General features: G+C 37.1%; 1 protein-coding gene across 2 annotated transcripts in view; it reads left to right on the plus strand.

Moving 5' to 3' along the window:
* The first annotated feature begins 5,098 nt into the window (after positions 1 to 5,098).
* The window catches only part of LOC121911346 (neurexin-1a-like), a 269,413-nt gene continuing 254,158 nt past the window's right edge, over positions 5,099 to 20,353 (plus strand). Inside the window, exons 1-2 of one of the 2 annotated variants that reach the window (XM_042432716.1) lie at positions 5,099 to 5,225; positions 6,800 to 8,149. In XM_042432716.1, coding sequence (XP_042288650.1) covers positions 7,438 to 8,149 — 712 coding nt within the window. In that variant the 5' untranslated portion in view covers positions 5,099 to 5,225; positions 6,800 to 7,437. The remainder of the gene's footprint in view (positions 5,226 to 6,799; positions 8,150 to 20,353) is intronic. The other variant, XM_042432717.1, reaches the window with a different exon arrangement.

Consider the following 20,353-nt stretch of genomic DNA (forward strand, 5'->3'; position numbering starts at 1 on the left):
AGCAGCTACAACAACAGTAACATGCTGCTCTAACACTGATGTTTCAGTATTAATAATCTAATGATGTCATATATAATAATATGTTAGTCAGAGGGACAAAATGTTAAGTACTTTTACTTTAATACTTTAGGTAGAGTTTGCTGCTAATGCTTGTGTACTTTTACTTGATTATGATTTTTCATGCAGGACTTTTACTTGTAGTGTACTATAAGTATTTTTATATTGCTGTATTGGCATTTTTACTTAGGTAAAGGATCTGAATAATTCTTCCACCACTGCTAAGATCAATATTATCTGGCAATAAGGTTGCAAGTTCACGACTGTGGCTTAGTTAGAACAAAGGAAGATGATTCATTGCTGCAATTTTATTCTAGTACATTTAGTAACACTGACAAACTCCAAATTAACCAAGAGTTGTCGGCACAAAGTCCTATTGAATGACAGGTAACACATTCATACCACAGTTTTGGTGACCTGTCATCCTGCACAATCAGTACCATATTGACCCTCAGGGGAAAATAGATTAAAGTTTATTGAAGACCAAGAGCAAGTCTATGCTTTCAAGATATATTTATCTTATCTGGTGGTCACAAAAAGCTGATAAAGAAAATGCTTGTCATTAGCATTAGTTAAGAATGCAACTGGACCACATCTGTCATAAATAATGCAGATGGTTAGCAAGAGAGGGTGGAAAAGAAGACACTTGTATAATGGGGTGTGGGTTTGCCCATAAGTTGACTTCTTTTTAATGTAACATTCAAGTACAACACAGCTCTGTTTTAGACAGAAGCTGACATGCTGGCATGTTACCAGGGTTACCAAATGCAGATGTTACATAACTAAACATGAGGTCCCGTCCTTGGCAGTTTTTATGATCAGCATTATCATAAAAACTACATCCATTTGTTTGTTTTAGCTTTTTAATTCATACAAATGTAACAAATCCATTATTACACACTCTTGTGGTTGGTCCACATTACATCCTCACCAGAACAGCATTGTATCTAGTCTAAAGAAATCACTCCAAATGAGTAATAGCATGATTTCAACCTCACTAAGCAGGTCAGGTGAATAAGGCCTTAAACTATGTATAAGAATCTATAAGCTGCATTGATGGTGGGTCAAAAGTTATGCATCTGGTCTCAAAAGAGTCCATTATGTGCCTGTTATGATACATAAAATTGCAGTTCTCCTTTACCTTTTTGAGTGTTAAATAACAATAGTCCAACAGTTGGGCAAATATACAGTATTTGATTTCTCACCTGGAGTTAGATGAGAAGATCAATATCAATATCATCTCTGTGCATTCAGCAGTGAGACCAGTCCAGGATGTGTTTAGCCTTGCTTGGCACAAAGACTGGAAGAGAAATCAAATGTTTTGCAAACAAGAAAAGTTCACAAAAGTCATAGTTGATTTGGTCAAATATATGCAGCTTTTTAAAACAGTTTTGCCCATAATGGCTGAAAATATGAATCATCAAAAAAATCTTTTGCTCTCTTTTAAGGATCGTAGTCCAGCAAAGAGGAATCTCAAATTTGCAGACAATTGTATTTGAGGTCCTGAAGTTAAAAAAAAAGACGAGGACACAGGAGACTTAAAAAAAAATCCCACTTTTTGATGTTTAACAATGGATTTTTCTTGTGCCAAAGAATTTAGAAGATAAGTTAATGGCCAAAACTTGAAAATGTTTTTTTTATATCAGCCCCATCTGGCCCAATGGTGAAATTTTTAATGCCTGGGTAGTGGTGACATTTTGAAACCTTTCTGAAGTGTCTGGCTGCTGTGTGTCTTGGTTGGTTTCTGAGATTCAGTTAAATCATAGAGAAGCAGCAGAAGAAGAGGAAGAAGGAGGAGATTAAAACTCAGTCTGTAACTAAGTACAATGCAATAAATTAATTTTCTTGTATTGTTAAGTAACGTGAGAAAACTGATTGATTTTAATGTTTGAATGAATTTTGAACTTTTCACCTCTGACACAATCCTTGGGTTACTTTGGAAAGAGAGAGATTACTAATTTATGAGCAAAAAGCTGCTTTTACTTATGCTGGTATGCACCCAGAAAGCAGGCACCTCTATTAATCTTGAATGCACCATCTCTCTGTTCTCCTCGATCTGTCATCATAGTGACACAACAAATACTGTAACCTCAAACGTAAAAAATAAAAATAAAGTTTTCTCCAACCTTAGATGCTACAGTGTCTAACCTTTGCAAAAGACAAAGCCCTACTTGTTTTGAGTTACAAATATAACTAAGTTTCTTTGTACAATGAGAAACATGTGGCACAATAAGTTTCAATTGTCTTAAAATTGTTTCCAACCAGCCAGTCTCTCAAGTCCTCCAGGTCTTGTATGTTTTATAATTTATTCAAATGTATAAGTCCTCTATTTCAGTTTATGCATTAACTGTGCATGTAGTAAGCTTGCAGACTTCCTGCAGACATATCTTTTGTGATATAAACCAGTCTGAGGATGGTTAATTACATCCAAAGCCATTTACATTTAAACACACCTCAAGCTTGAAATTTCAAGAATATTAAAGTTAGCAATCGTAAAACCAGTGAACTCTGAGCTCCAGTAGCAGGTAACAGCAACAAGCTAAAGATTTAATTAACAAGTGAAGTGAAATTTTGAAGAGTGATGACAAGTGCAGTATGTATATATGATAGGTTTATGTGGTAAATCATTCATGTAGCACTTATATTAAATAAAAACGCTTGACTGAGCCTAAATATAGTGCCAACATTAAGGTAGTCTGAATGATTCAGACATAACTATTTAAATTCCTATTTCCAAAATGTGTGCTGGAATGTATGAACTGACAGGCTCCACGTCAGTGACTTTGAGACAATTATAAGGTGTTTGCACATTTGAGCATTTAATACTGTACACTGCACAGTGAACAGTTTGTAACAACAGCAGACATGAGTCAGAAAGTACAGCTACACTACAGTTTATATACAGTACAGTATTAAAAAATCTAAATAGATCTAGATTGATTCAAATATCTATTCCCCATGATCATTATGCCCCATCATCATTCATATATAGCCTGACAAAATTTAACAGTGAAATCCAAACTTGGCTTAGCACGGAGGAAAATTGTTTCAAAAACATAAAGAAAAACACCCGTGATTGGAGAATATTTGTTTTCTTTGACAGTTTTGTATGGGACAACATGGCTATCTTCTCACTCGCTCGCTTTTTAAGAATGTGAGAGGAAACTGGTGTCATGAAACACACAAAGTAGCTTCTCACCACTCAACTGAAAGACTGATTGCACTGCAATTGCACAAGACATGAGCCTACAACGGTGCAGTGTCTGCCTTGTATGGATGAAACATGCATCAGGCATGCTTGGGTAACTTGGGTACTTTGATAATGTGCATATGAATTCGGTGTTGAGTGGCTTTAGGGGAACAAATACCATTTTCAGGTGTTTCTTACATGATTTCTTACCCTTAAATAACAGCTTTATAGCTCTTAATCAGTTTATCTTTCTGTATTGTTTACAAAACAGAAAAATACCAAATTAGATGCAATATTTAAATTATATTTTCCAATTGTGCAGTGAACAACCAGGGATCTGCACGTTGGAGTGCTTCCTTCAACTGGAACCAACCAGAATGCAACAGCAGTGCTTAAGGCTTTCACACAACTACACAGGTTGCATGCTATGTGCTGCTTTCATCACGCAGCCCATGTAGACATTTTTACCCCTAAAATATGTTGCAGTAAGTTATAATGACTGGAGCTTGAAGAAAAAACAAACAAACAAAAGGCTACTGTAGCAAAATAAAGATATTGAGACATCAATACTTGTTGGGGCTGCAAACATTAACACTTTAGCAAGTGGTATTGTTCTTTTACCTTATTCAAGAGGCATCATTTGAATACAATTCTCAGCGTGTTCAGTGAATGACCTTTCCTATACTATCCAAACAGAGCTGATAGTGTGCTATATGTGGATCTCTTTTATTACCTATGTATTTCCAGCCACTGAGCAGTTATTTTGTTCTTCAAGCTTTAAGAGCCTTCTTCAAGGACACCTCCTTGATGTGTGCTCACTTAACTCATTCACATGCCCTTACACGCCAGCCTGAGGTTTACTAGAGCAATATTCCAGTCACCAGCCGTCATATACCTTTAGCCTTAGTCTTTAAATTATTCCACCCTTAGAATAATTGATGGCAGGATGTGAACTATACACAACTAGCAGTCCAAATGTTTTCACTTTTTACAGTACAGCAGCTGAGAGCATCCATGACTATGACTACTCTGCTGTAGTGGATTAATACAACTGTTCTTTTATTAAAGAAAAAAAAAATGAAAAGGAAAAGCTATAAAACGATCCAAAATAAAAACAAACAAACAAAAAAGGAAAAGAAAAAAAACTGAAAAAAAAAATCTTTATCCAAGAAATCTAGAAAACAAATGCTTAGTTAACTCTGGTCATCTTCAGACTACACACATGTACTATAGCTGCAGCATGAGCTATAAGCTTATTTCCTCCTTTATTATACATAGAGTGTGAAATACATTATTAACCTCCATAGAGACAAGCCGGAGAAGGTAATAAATATACCATGTACCATAAATATGTCATAAAATAAAGTACTACTTGAGAAAAGGGCATTAAACACCCCTTGAGTATTTCATCATTCAGCTTGATCTCATAATAACCTCTTAACTAAGAATTCTTAGTAGGATGTTTTCATTTTCCTTTTTTTTTTTTTTGGATACACACAAATATTTTTGCAAGACTAGAAGCTGTTGTAGTTTGCTTGAAAGACACACTCCCCCTGTGCTCCAAGTGTACCTAAACCATCTCTGGCTGCTTCCTGGCGTTTTGTGTCTTTAGTAATCAATTAATCAATCGCTACAGTTTTTACAAGCCTTATCTCCAAAGTTGCCTCTGTCATAAATGTGCATGGATGGACGCTTATGGAGAGGCAGAGGCGCTGTCCAAGGTACTGCATTCAGCCCCTCCCCTGTAGACATCACAGAGAGGCACGTGATACGCTCTGTCTGTGGCTCCTGACAGTCGCTGGATAAGCTCAACAGGGAAACCAGATTGCACCTTCTCTTCCACAAAGATAACTGGATTTTCGCTCCGCACCTCACACCTTCTCCATCCGGCGGTTTCATTTCTTTAGTTGTGTTTTGTGTTGTGTTTTGTTTGTTTTTTTTTAAATCGGGGAACAAACTTGGTAAACGGATATTTAAGGTAAATTTTTCATACCACTAATCCTGTAAGGTTTTAAGAGGAGTTAGAGTGAAAGTGGACGTCTCTCTCTCTCTCTCTCTCTCTCTCTCTCTCTCTCTCTCTCTCTCTCTCTCTCTCTCTCTCTCTCTCTGTTTCTGATGCTGTGATTCACTTGAAAGCATATCTTGATGTGAAGGTTTCGCCGGAGTGGATTTGAGGTACAGGCTCTCAAAAACAAACCAACAAATGTGGACTTGTCGTGGTTTACAGGCGCTCAGCCCGCGGTGATTTGCATGAAATCGCATTTTTTTTTTTTTTTTTTTTTTTTTTTTTTGCTTGTGACAACTATTTAGGGTCCCGTAGAAGTAAAGGTGTATCACACGCAAAGGTAATAATAACGCATCATCTTGTTTTTCTTTTATAGTTGTGGGACACTGAAAAAATGCCGCAGATATGGGTATAAAATAACACTGTAATTATAGGGCGCCCGTTCCAGCTGTCATCCAGGGTAAGATGTTAAGGTATGGGGCATATTAATGATGAGATGATGGCGAAAATCTGTTGTCCCGTTTCGGCAAATTAGATGAAACGCTACATTTTGGTGATTGGTGTTAGTTGAATCATGACGAGCATTTAAATAGTAATAGTTGCATTTTTCTGCTGATGGAGAAGATGTTTCAGCCTGTTTAAAGTGCTGTGTCTAAGTAAAGCCCATCTACAGCCCGTACAGCGGTTACATTCTTCTTTGAAATGCAAACTAAATTGCGGAGATTTGACATCAGGTTGTCGTCTTTCTGTCTCAACATTTAACACGTTTGGTGTTTTATATGAAAACGCGGAATTCGTCTCACAGTCCAAGTGGAAAATAGTGACGAGGGAAATATAAAGAAGAGCACATTTTTGGGGGGGGAGGGAGGGGGGGGGGACTCAGTGGCAGCCCGACTGGCTCGTCTTACACAAACCAACCATTGTGAATCAAATGACGCACTTTTTCTCATGTTAGGTCTTCAATTGAGGGCAGGCCAGTAATTACTGTATATCGGAATGCTGCTGATGATGAACATTAATGGTTGCAGAAGTTGTTACGAGTGGATGAAGTAATATTCCTAAAGAAAATGATGAGAGTTGTATCGGCGGTTGTTTTTTCTTTTTACTTTGGCGTGACAATTTCCTCCAGGTATTTTTTTTAGATGTGTGAACATCTGGCTGCGATGTGAGCTCTAGACCACAAATCATAATTTACTGATCGTTTTATCTTGTATCAGATGTGGACGTGTTTTAATCTTCGGTGAAGTGCATGTGATAAGACAATGTAACCGATACACTTGGCCACTGAGATGCATTAATGCGTGCATTCCTTGCTTATTGTCCACTGCTGCTGTTTGCTTCCTGGAAAGCCCTGGTGATATTAATCTAATTATATGTCCTGTGTTTGTTGTAATAGGCCTCTCTGCATACAAGTGCCTGATTGGCTGTTATTCTGCCTTAATCATAGTATTAACTCTGATATTTGATTAAGGCTTTGCCCAAAGTGGATTTAGAAATGGATACAGTGAAAATGCAGATATTGTGTTAAACTTGCTTTTCTTTTGCAGGGAGCGTTGGGATTGAGGACTGCCTTGACAGACAGACTGCTTCTTTTGCTGAGCTTATCAGCCAACGTGGCTCCATATGGCATTTTTTCACATTGCTACAGAGGATGCAGGGTGAAAAGCCCTGAGCAAGGCTTCCAGATACCCGCCAAAGAATTCTGGCATGAACATGAAGATTAAAGCTGCCATTTCAACTCAAGTGAAACCGTGCGCACTCTAACTGGCACCAGAAGGGACTGTTCCATAATTACATAAATTAGACCGAGTGTGCCCAATGGATATTTGAATCCCTGTCACTTTGCTGTACATGGCCATGGCAGAGAGGACCTTTAAACAGTTCAAACTATTTTGGTGCCAACAGTGAGAGGATTGGCCAGTGGCCTGGACAGCTTGAGATAATGGTATTTGCTCCAGGAAATAAGTGTTGGCCAAGTTTATTGCTATGCAAATATATTATAGCATTTAACCTTTTGTCTTACAATGCATCAGTTCACACCTGTATACCCATGTAGACAGTCAGTTATATGCAAGTCTACTCTCTCAGAGTCAACCCAGCATACTTCTTGCTTAAGCAAAGGTTCTTATAAATAAATTCAGCCCTATAAGTACCTATCCACCTGCACAGAATTTCTGATCCCACGATGGTTTTACAAAAGCCATATGGTGCCCATATCATATGGGTTGGGCTGCTCATTTGTTGCTATGTAGAAATAGGCACTTGTCTAGAATTTACAGGTGCTGAGGGACAGTGGGCAAGATTTCCAGTGTGGAATGCATGTTGTGAAAGTGAAATGAGTTTTAATATGAAAACAAAGAGTTCCCATGGGCTGCTAGTTTACTTTGACGATGAGGGATTTTGTGACTTTTTAGAACTTCTCATACTGAACGGTAAACTCAGCCTTCGTTTCTCGATTTTCTGTGCCGAGCCTGCAACCGTCCTGTCTGACACGGCGGTCAACGACAGCCAATGGCACGCAGTTACAATAAGGAGAAACTTTAAGAACACGACCCTAATGGTGGACAATGAGATAAAATGGGTTGAGGTGAAGTCAAAAAGACGGGATATGACTGTTTTCAGCCATTTGTTTGTTGGTGGAATACCACCGGAATTACGGTCTGTGGCGTTACGACTGACATCAGCTGCAATCAAGGATCAGCTGCCTTTTACTGGATGGATAACAGATGTAAAGGTCAATAACACGGAGTCTGTAATGATCAACAGTGAAGGGGTCTTGAAGGACCTCTGCGGTACAGCCAACATATGCTTAAATGGAGGAGTCTGCAGTTTAATTAACAATGAACCAACATGTGACTGCTCTCAGACGGGGTTCCAAGGAAAGGACTGCAGTGAAGGTAAGACATCTGGATTAAGTTTAAACCATACAGTCGCTACAACACGTCCTCTGTAGCCTTTTCAGTCAGCCGCAACGTGCACTGATATATTTTTTTTAATGATATTTTTTATGTATACAAATACCCTATGGTAATTATTGTCATCATCATTCCTAAAGTATTGCATTCCCTTCCTCTATTTGGCTAAAGCTATATGTTTGTTTTAGATCTGTGATGTGAGCCATTGATCTTCAGTACAGTTGTTTGTAATGAGCGAATCTCCTGCAAGGCCTCATTAGCAAAACATGCAGGTGTTCTACATCCCCAAAGGTGTCTTCCAGTCCTATCAAACAGGTCCACGGGGATTGGTTGACCTATGAAATATCATCTCCAATGGCTTACCTCAAATGCAAGAACAGGAGTAATCATCTACAAAACAGATGGAGTAAACATGGATTATATCAATGACTTCATAAGTATAATCAGAAGCATAAATAAAACAGTTTTAAATGGCAACAACTCTGAGATTTTTGTGACAGTTTCCAGTTTCCAGCAGTGTTGTAATAACCATAATACACTGATATACATTGATAAGCCATTAAGCAGGTACTTAGAGAAAATCACACAGAAATATGATCTATTATTATTGTATCACATCATTTTCTAGGAAAAAAAGTAATCTGGACTTTGAGAACTTTTAGTTTCAGATCATGAATGTCAACTAAAGCATGACAAAGCCATGGCTTCTTTAAAAACTGTGTGCCTAATTGATTTAATAATCCTGACAGATTTAAAATATATATATATATATATATATATATATATATATATACATATATATATATCATCTATTTACTGCAGGAGAATAAAAGGGCTAGAGACCAGGCTAATCAATGCACAAAGAGAACATGGGGTTCTTGTGAGGTAGAAAGAATAATATTACTCTGTGCTGGACCAGTATTGTGATGATAATATCAGGATCTCTTTTGGATATCATCCTTGGCGTTGCTCGTAATGGAAATGTATCAGTATTCAGGGTATTCAGTGTAGTGCTTCCCACAGGTTGGCAGTTTACTGCTGTGGTGGGGAGGAGTGGGTTTGTTGGTCAGGCCGAGTGTCGATGGGGGAGGTGTGTGAGTGTATGTGTGTTGTTTTAATTTATTCTTCAAGTTTCTCAAAAATACTGATGGATTTAAGGGCTTATTTAACATGTAGGCTAGTCTTGGCCATATGTAATTATTTACATTTCATTTCATATGCATATGTACTGTATCTTTATTCAAGCACATGAATATTTTATTAACAATAAACTCATTAGGCCAGCTTTGGATAACTTACTACTGCAGCATCAGATATTCCCATCTGATTGCCATTAGTTATCGAGGAAATATGAAACACCACTAATTAAAATGTCGTCTGCACACTGTATAGGCTATGTTTCATTTTCTGCTGTATTTATGTTTTGTTGGCAGTGTTAACACAACAAGGGTGAACATAGACAATGTGCACTGACTGACACATTGAATTATTGTTGCTGTAGTTCATTAACAGGCTTTAAGCACTGGACGGAAATAAATCTTTCATTTTTTAAACTACTGCATATCAGTTTAAAGATGGAAAACTTCATTGCCACAGGGTAGCACCCAAAATAAGCCTAGATCAGTAGAATATACAGTACTTGCACAAGCCACTCAGATAGTATTATCATTCTCTTTTTCACTCTTTTAAGTGCAAACTGTCTACTTTCTCTAATCAAAATATTGTAATATTATTTTTATTAATTACACTATTGACACTGTTAAATAAATAAATATTGCAGGTATTACTAACATTTCAGTGTATATGAATGATTTTTTTTTATGTTAAAGGTTAATTAGACAAAACAACTGTAGCAAACCTCTCTCATCATTGGACACTGATCTTAAAAGTGTTGCCATTTGGCTCACAGTGAGACATCAGTTTCAGTGGGCACTTATCGTTTGATAAAGAAAAGACAGATAAGATTTGTTGATTACCCTTTGACTATTTTTTGCTGCTAGATTGATTGCTAGATTGCATTACGGTGTAGTAAAGGTTATGCAGGTCTCAGTTTAGAGGAGCAGAAATTCATACAAGAAAATTGTCACAACTTCTGTTGTGACAAAAGACTCTTAGATGTTTTGAACCTTATTAATCACAAGTCATGTTGACTTCTCTTAAGGCAGCCATCTTATTCTTTTTTCTGATAAGCAAAATGTAGCCCACTGATGAAAGGTTCATCTCAGGGAAGTTGTAGTAGCCTTTGTAGTTTGGAAATTAATGCTATGAATTTCTGATGGTTTTATACAAATACAAGAAATTATTTACTGATGATGATGCAACAAGATATTATCTGTAAGATTACACCTTATTGTTTTTGACTGAACATTTAATAGATAAAAACCATATCTATTGTTGAGAAAATTACAGCTGTAACAAAGATTCTGGGCATTAAGAACATTCATTGTCATGTGCATAGCTATGATTATTAAGTATGACTCAGTGTTCTGTCTTTTACTACAAACTCTTTTCCAAAGGTCAACTTAAAGTGTGAACAGGCAAAAGCTATTATAATGATGTGCATTGCATAGTGATAACACAGTTTGAGTAACATTATTACTTTGCACAAACAAGTAACTACAGCAGAGGTTGGCGTTGGAGTGGAGGGGGGAGTAACGTTAGCGGAAAACATTAAGAGAAAAAGCCTGAGTTTATTCATTCTTTTAGTCTATAATGGAGACATGAAAGCAGATAGAAATTCTTTAGTATGTGTTGAGAAAAGTGAACTTGGTTGGTGGTTGATTTTTTTATATGAACAAGCAGATGAGCCTGACAGCCAGCCTGACTAGATACTGATGCACTATTTTATGGCTGTAAGGCTGCTAACTTAGCTAACTGATTTCTAGTGGGGAGCTAACAGGAAGAAAGCCCTCTAGAAATCAAAAGACAAGTTTATTCAGGTAGTATGCTCAATGCAACTAAAATGTAGCATAGGCAGATATAAGTAATGTGTCATCAGATTTGCCTGTGCAATATTGCACATTATCATACAACAATAAGACAATAAAAAGAGGTTGGCCACCTATCAAATTATTATGAGATACACAGTAGCTACGAATATCAACCGGGGAAATAAAAGCGCTATCCTCTTCCTCTTTTGGTTGCGCAATGAGTGACACACTTCCTTTGTGCCGTAAATCGAGCCTTCATTTTCCCGGGAGATCGTACCCGGTGGCAGACAGATTTCATTGTGTAAGCGAGGCTTACAGGAAACCAATCTAAACACCGATGGTGTCATTATTCTATAGCCGTTACGCTGTGCAGTCAACATTTCCTTCATAATGATAAATTAAAGCCAAAAAGTTGTCTATTTCTACTTTAATGTTATTTGTCTGAAATGAGTTGGTTATAGTTTTTTAGAGTATAAGGTTATTAGATTGTAATTAATGGCAAAGTAAATTAGTTCAGTCAGTTATGATTAAATTGATGCTACTGTCACTCAAGAATAGAACACAAATTCAATAAGTTATGATACAGACATTAATTACATAAACTGTGAACTCCGATGACAATTGAGTCACATTTTAATGAAACAAAAATAGTTTTAGTGAATAAAAAAATAAACTTACAACTAACAGTCCCCTTAACACTACAGTAGTATATATAACACTTTAGGTTAGGACATTATTTTAAAGTTAGATATTTCAGTGTCAGGGTTATGTTCATGGGTGGTTATAAATGAAATAATGCTTTGAAAACGGTGGTCTGTGCTTTCATATGTCTTTTGTATTTCTTGTGTGTGAGTATGTCTCATTAGTCAAGAAATCACAGGAAGAGATCAAAATGTTCACACCAGGGTAGCCGCTGATGTTAATAGTTTTATGGCCATGAAAGAACTAATTAGTTATATTATTACATCTTTACGATGAGTGATGTAAAAGATATCATCCTTGTACTGCATGAAGGGTGAACATTTATTGTTTAAAGAGGTCAGTGTAATGAATATACCATGGCACTGGTGATAGAGATCCATTATAACCATGTAGCTTAATAGTAATGCTTAAATTATGGTCTAATCACTTTCCTTGTAGTGTGTTATTATGTGCTCATATAGGGGAGGAGATTCTCTCATGGACTAGCTTAGTGACTTGAAGTTTGATGAGGTCAACTTTGTGACAGGTACATGCCTTCTCCTGTTCAAGTAAATAAATTATATTATAAAAAGATTAGATTTGAAACCCTAAATACTACACTGTTCATCCTAATTTTAATTCTGCTGCCGTGACAGTGACAGGAGGAGAAGGAGTCACTTTTTCCAAATTTAGGAGTTGTCCTGAATGGAGAACTCATTCTGGGAGTTTCAAGATGGTGGGTGACAGAACACCCGCAAAGAGAGCAGCATCTGAGACTCAACGTGAAGATCTATATTCATAGTTGTCCATCTGCTTGCTTATTATATATATATATATATATCTTGCCTGAATTACAATGTCAAACTACATAAGAGAAACTACAGGTTACTAAGTACCTAATGGTAAAACTGTCTGGATGTAATGGAAGTCATTATATCCACAAGATTACACAACAGAAACCTCAAAGACAAACAGGCAGTATATCAAGAGAGCTGTCTTCTGTCATCACCCCACACAGACGCAAAGCACAATGTGGGATTGAAAAAGTTTTGCAGTCTTGCTCCTGTTCTGACTATTAACGTGTGTATGTATTCATATGTATGGGCAGGTAGTGTGTGGGTACAGTGAGTTGATCAGTGAAACAAGACATTAAAGTTGCAGATCATACAACCAAAACAATGAGCTGAAAGATGCCAAAATGCTCCTGAACTGAACCTAGAGCTGAACTGTAGTTGGATGATACATTGCTGTGTTCATAACAATGAGCAACCCCTCTTATATTATTTGTAGTCATCTTATCAATTTTCAATATAATAGATTAGTGCAGCTTTAAACTGAGCAAGAGTGCAGAGCTAGAAATTCACAAAAGAGGTGAAAAACACCTAAATTTGCCAAAACATACTTATATGAATAAAGAATTGAAGAAGACTCGTTCAAATACAAAAACGTGAATGTTTGGCCTTGGAAAATTATATCCTTTCTGCTCGTGTGCCTGTAAAAAAGGAAAAAAAACCTCAACCTGTTTCCCCATGCCTCCCAAGTCTAAACAGCAAAAAAAAGCAACAGCTCTGAGTTTACGATAATATTTCTTGACATACGTCATTAGTTAGTCCACGCGGAACTGTTTTCATCAGCTCTATTGTACGTTTTTGTCAGCAGCGACAGTGTATTTGGCAACAGATCATATAAAACTTGGTAACACTTCCTGCAATGAAGAAAGACTGGTAGCTCTTTATAGCTCATTTCAGTGCAGCACCAACATTGCAAAGCCAGATTCAATTCCCACTGGAGTCATCCATGCTGAAATTGTATGAACTCATGGTACCTCGAGTCACTTTGGATGAAAGCATCCACCAAATAGTAGCTTTGCTGCTAATTCAGCATTCTAGCAAGTACATAGATTTTTTTTTTTCCCACCCCAAGGTAATGTGGTATTGCTGCTTGTTTTCTCACCTTTGTGAGCTGAACAGAGAGAGGAGACGAACAACAACAACAACAACAAATGTCTGTGCATGAAAAATCAAAACATTCATTTAACACAGCAATTAAAGCTAGTGTGCTAGCCAGGATATTCCTAAATAAAGGGTCTAATCTCTCTCATTCAGAAATATGTATTCAACAGTAGAAACCAAATTTAACTGTAAAAACTAGAAATCTAGCTTGGCAAATAACACATACTGTGTGTTAGTGCAGCAGACAGACCCTCTGTTGGTTTACCTAATGCCCATACAATGATTCAACCCTAAAGTACATTGAAGTTTAAAATGTACCTTTCCATTAAATAATTTAAAAGCTGTTGTATTACTTTGATCAGATGAAAGGATTACAGGCTTTGCCACCAGACCTGTCAACTCTCCCCTGCCCAACCACAAGCTTGCACATTGCATGACCATGCACACACAAACACACACACACACACACACACATAAATCCCTTTGATCGGTTAAAACAATTATTTAAATGCACTGTTCTATGGCCAGTAAGTTCCCAGAATCTGTCCTCTTGTTTCTCATTAGAGAAATAACATAGATGCATTGCATAGCTCCATATTTTATCCTGATAAATGGAATGATGTTGTTTATTTCATTGTACATTAGCTAAACATAAATCAGTCCAAGTAAAAAAGTAGGGCAGTCCTCAACTGAAACTGTACAGCATTTTGTCATTTTGTGCATTATGCAATTCACAGGATAACTCACATTGATTGGAATACAGTAAATAAATGTGATTGCATTTTACTTTATTTTTTATGATTTTAGTTGAGCATAGCTTCTGGTTCCTTGAACAGATTTAGTTAGAAATCCCTGAAACTGACGTCATTCCTTGTAGCCATGGACTGTGAAAAAAATAATGGACGTAGCCACTGTGACGTCACCTATTGGTTTGTGAACACCCGTTTTGAATCTGGATGTATAAAGAGAACAGGATACAGCACTAGAGGTGGGGCCCCGTTCATTCCTATGAAAGTTCACATCAAATTACATCAAATGAAAACATACTGCGCACGCTCTATGGGCCACATGTGCCTGTGGAGCATGCTCACTACAGACTTCCGCTGGCTGAGACAACTAACTTCCAGTTTAGCCCTCCAGCTAAGTCGAATGGGGATAAAACAATTCAATCATGCAGCTCTAGCCAAAAACAGGCTTAAAACCATTAAAACAAAATGTACTTACCAGAAAAACTGAACATCTGACTCCGTAGAGGGTCTTCTAGTTGAATCAAACGCTGAACAAGACTTTTTTAGGTGACCAAAATGTTACAATTAACTTGAACTGAAAACACATTGAAATAGCGACAGCTCTTAGAGGGCTTCACCTATACTCTGTGAATCTAGGGTTACAGCATGGTTACATTACCTAACCAATGTTGTCGCCATAGTAGCGACGTCTCAATCACAACATCGCCACACCCCAAACCATACCCTACTTTTCAAATTTAAATTAAATGGGACCATAATTTACAAAAGGAACGTCATGCTGTATTGAAGAAGACATGAAACTAGCGATTGAAACCATAAACTCATTAGGAACCTTTACTGAGATAATAAATCAAATGAGAAGTAAGGTCATTTTTTCATAGACTTCCAAACAATCAGACTTCTTTTTGGAGCCAGTAGAGTCACCTCCTGATGGCCATTAGAGAGAATGCAGGTTTAAAGCACTTCGACATTGGCCTCACTTTTCAGACCCGGAGCTACCCACAGTCAGATAATTTAAGCCACTTGATTAAGCTGCTAATGCATGATGACAAGAATGACTATAGTATACAGTAAGTAAAATTATGTCACACCTATTTTCACATTTGTATCATAATCATTATCTTGTTCAGAGTTTTTTAATTCACTGAACACCATTGCAAAATATTTCCTTGCTGCTATATGAAGGAATGTACAATACATGCAGAAAACACATAGTTATATGCTCAATACATTTTTGTCCATGTCATGGTCTTTGCTGATGTTTTTTTCCACAAACAATTTGATTTCTTATTATTGGTATTTAAGGTTTCCAGTTATGACTGAGAGATAATTTACACATTGAGGAACCTCTCCAGAATCTCTTCTTACTGCTAATAGTTTGAACCTGATTTTACAGTGTCACATATTTGAGAACTGCTACTGAAAATATCTCAAGGTTATTAGAATATATCATAACATAACTATTTCAACAATCTATGCTTATCCTGGAAGTTTAACTAACCAACAGGGTGTCTGATTAGAACTGGTACAGTCACTGTTTCTTAGTGGAGGAGTTGAATCACAGACTGCTGCTTATGAATTTAACACGTGGCCATTAAGTGATTACATTCATTTTTCCTTATGTTTAACGTACTATATGTTATATGTCATGACAGCGGTCCTTTGACTGACTGTCAACTATAATTTGAAACGTGATGACTTTGACAGAGGTGATGTTTAATATCATCTGTCACAACTATGACAGCGCTTGGTATATAGAGGAGGAAGGGTGAAACACTTGCAAATTGAACACTGGGACTTGATTGAGGAGTTTTTTTTCACAGTAGCCTACAGCCTACATTTTCATCAGTCATAAAGTGCACTTCTTGTCCAGTGAATTGGTAAAATTTCTGGCTGTTTCTGCAGCACTAGTGTAATACAGTATGTAGGACTGTATATTATGTTTTTTCTACTTTGCTTAGCCTGACTGAGCTGATGAAGCTGTTTTTTTCTCCTAGATGTTAAGCAGCAATAATAGATGTTTTGGGCAGTTGGGAGCAATGGAAGAGGCTGTAAACACAGCAATGACATTGTATTGCTTTATGAGGTGATACATAAAGCTAAGGTGAAGGTGTTAGCTAATGGTTGCATTTTACACATCCAGCAGACATGGGGCAACATTCGCATTCTTTGGAGTCATGTTTCTTTCAATACTGACTCATTTTAGCTCTGTTTTGACTCCACCAACCACTGAGGGAAAAATCTGGCTCTTTAGCAGCTAAAGGCTTGACTATGTTCACCAGCTATCTTTTTTTCTTTTGCTGAAAACATCTGCTGGTCAAGTGATAATTTGTCACTACAAGGAACACCTTTAAAGTACATGTAGTCATTTCATGCATTATTGTTATAAAATATTGATTAAAGTGCAGCCTTAATATAATTTGGCAATCCTGACTACTGCAGGACTGTAGTGGCTTCGACAGCTGAAGCTGTGCAGGACATTTAGTGAGGCACTGTAATACTGTGCAGCATCTGAGCTGTGTATTTGTTTCTGTATGGAAAAGCAGATCAATTATAGACGAAATTTCAGTTTGGTTGAGGCTCTGGCTTTATGCCTCAAGACCTGCACATTTCGTTCCAAATTGTGTCCCCAAGGACATTTCTACTTCACACAGTGAGAGCAACAGTAGAGTGAAAAAGTAGGTAGGGTTATATTGAATGGTTAAGCAACTGCAACTGCACTGAAAAAGAAATCTGACTCAAAATTAGTTAAAGGTACAAGAATGTGTATTTAATTAATTAAAAACATAGATCACTGAGTTCCAAAGCTAATTTTAGTGAAAAATATGTCTGATCTTAATATTCTGTTTTCTGGCACTGGTAAAGTTAGGTATTTAATGAGCGCTGGATTTATTAAGAAATTTAAATCAGTTAAGTTTTTGAATTTCAATCAACTCCTAATAAGGTAACAAAAATGCTCCCGCACTCTGTCAACACATATAGAAAATGAATTAAATAGCTACGGAAGTTTATTGAATTCAATAAGTTTCTTATGTATGACATCTCAAAATCAGCACTATACATTTTAGCTGAATTATATGGATGGCTCCATGTGAATAACATATTATTTATATATTATTAAGTATTCAGCAGAGTTCCTCATGCTCACATATATGAACTGAACTGCTCTGAAAAATATAGGAAGATTTGTACAAGTGTCTCCCTTTCAGGCATGTCTGTCATTGTATGAGCTCAAACCACGTGACCTAACTGTATCTCTGAAAGTGTCATTCTGTCTAGAAGCCTCCTGCAGCTTCACTCAGACAAAAGCAGATTAATAGTATGCTGCTGTCTCTGAGTCCAAAGACAGATATTGGGATCAAAAGATTAGAGGGATTTTCCCGGAGGATTTCTGCCTTGTTTAAATACAACTGCTCCCGACTGTCAAAGGGTGTTTGTGAAATTCTTTGACACCAAACTCCTCCTTTAACGGGATTCATCCCACAGCAGAAATAAACCAACAAGTCCTCCAAATTAAATGACGACGCAGGTCGTTTGACCGTGCACTCCAGAAAAACCCATAGGAGTGTTTTCTAATCAGGCGCCTCTATCAGCAGTAATCAGCAGGACAACATCATTTGTCAAATCACTGTTAAAATAATTATGTTTTTTACGATGTGATAATGCTGTGGTTAAGGTGTGGTTAGATTTATGCCACTTTTAGCAAGTTAGGCTCTAACCAGCCACCCAACCCGCCACCTCAGAATATGGAAATTTGTCACCTTATATAGACGTCATCTGAACTGCCCCACTTCTCTGGGTCATAATTACTACAGCCACTAGTGGCATCTGCCACTCAGACATAACTATAGGTTGTTTTTGGCAACTGACATTATGACCTATTTTTTCTTGGGAGAACAGGTTCAAATAAATACATTGGAATATCCACACACATAAACACATGCTCCCAGTAAACTGGGCTAATACAGTATGTTTCTTACTGAAGCAAACTAAGCTTGCATATGGAACCTACAGTATATCATAAGATGCATAATTCATTGATTATCTCTCAACCACTGCCATGAATATGTCATGTATGCAGAATGAAATTAGAACACATCTGTCAGAATTCCTTATTCAGACCAAAGCTTTAAATGGAAGAATATTATAAATGAATAAATGACTTTTTGCAGGGTATACAATCTGAAAGTCGAACAGACATAGGATAAAGCTGTTTAGAGGTGAAAATTTGCCTCTTTAAATTCCAGGCTGTAGATATTTTCACTTTGAACTTAAGTTGCCTTTGATGCTGCTGGTTGGGTGTCATCCTTCATGAAAGTAGTCTGAAACACTAAAAACAAGTCGAAAGTGCACTGTCATAATTTGAAAGCTGTCATGCTAATGATAAAGCAAAGACAAATCAGTCTTTATGAATAGTTTTCATGACTTTGAAGCCCTTTGTGACTTTAACAGTGAGTAAGGATTGTACAAATAAACGTGACTTGACTAAAGTGTAGTCTGGGTTATGTGTCACATTTCGAGGGATTTCTTACCTGCTGCTCATCTACAAATAGGAAAATCTTACGATATATCTTTACCCCACCTGAACATTTTAAAATCAGTTATACAATTCAACTAAATTGAAATAATGATTAAAAACAGTGCTGCAGTCAAAGAAGATTTGTCTGGTGTAAATCATTGGTTGCATTTTCACCAGGGACCTCTTTTTACAGTTCTGTCTTTTTGTCATTTATAATAGAAAGGGATGTAGCTTTATGTTAACAGTACTCAGAGCTTAGCTGTATTTTATGCTCGGTGTGCTTTATTAATAGTTTTTTTTTTTAACTTTACCAGAAGAGCCGCTCTTCAGATAGGGATTTGTCACACATCAACCGTGGGAGCCGCAAATACAGTTTCCTTAAGCAACTGCTAAGCACATTTAGTTAGAAAAAGGTGCTTGGCTGAACATTGGCACATACAGCTTTAACATGAAGCTGTGAGATCTATCAGAATATCTTACAAATAAGCAGAGTCCATACTTAAAAACTTGCATTTTACATTGATTTCTTAATTCCTCTGCCAGGTCTAATACTCAAGTGTTAAAAAGCTACTGCAGATTTACTCCACATCTGTAATACTATCCTAGATATTGTCAATCCTGGGATTAAGGTTATTAGAACTACTTTATAAGCTGCTCTGATTATCCTGTTGGATCATTCCAACCCACAAGATGTGAACGAATGGTGAGGTCTTCAGCACATCTGCTCTCTAAAATCCACTCTCTTTGGTCTGTCTCTCTGGAAATATCTGGATTGGACTATTGTCTTTACACCATCTGTCCAGAGAACCTTGAAGTAGCTTCATAATATGATTAATTAAATCACTAACACTGTTAGAGTAGATTTAATTAGCAAGATTAAAAAATATATTTTGATTAAATTATTTTACGCTAGTTTTCAGTCTGCAAGAATGTGCAACTCTACTGGTGTTATTGGACACTATCCTATTTTGAAGAATTGAATGTCAACAGGGTGATCTCACGAAAAGGTGATATGAAGATTGTATTGCTCTAATGTTATACATGTGCAACTGTTGACGGACTCAGCTGGTGAGAGTAGAGATTGTGCACTATAGCTACAGCTGTGGGAGCTATCCATTTCCATCAGCGTGGCTGGCCACTCTGCCCGTTTCCTCTCTCTCCACTCTTACTGTTGCTTGAGGAGGATAATGAGGGAGATGGTGAGTTGTGTAATCCCACTAACACTCGTCTGGTAGATAGATGCATTAGGTTTAGGCTGTGGTGCTAAGAGATGGGCCCTCACTTATACTCATTACTCTTGATTTGTTCCAAATTGTAATTTAACAACAAATCAATCCTCTGGTAGCTCTGACCTT

Source organism: Thunnus maccoyii, chromosome 14 (assembly GCF_910596095.1).
Source record: "Thunnus maccoyii chromosome 14, fThuMac1.1, whole genome shotgun sequence".
NCBI classification, from domain to species: domain Eukaryota; kingdom Metazoa; phylum Chordata; class Actinopteri; order Scombriformes; family Scombridae; genus Thunnus; species Thunnus maccoyii.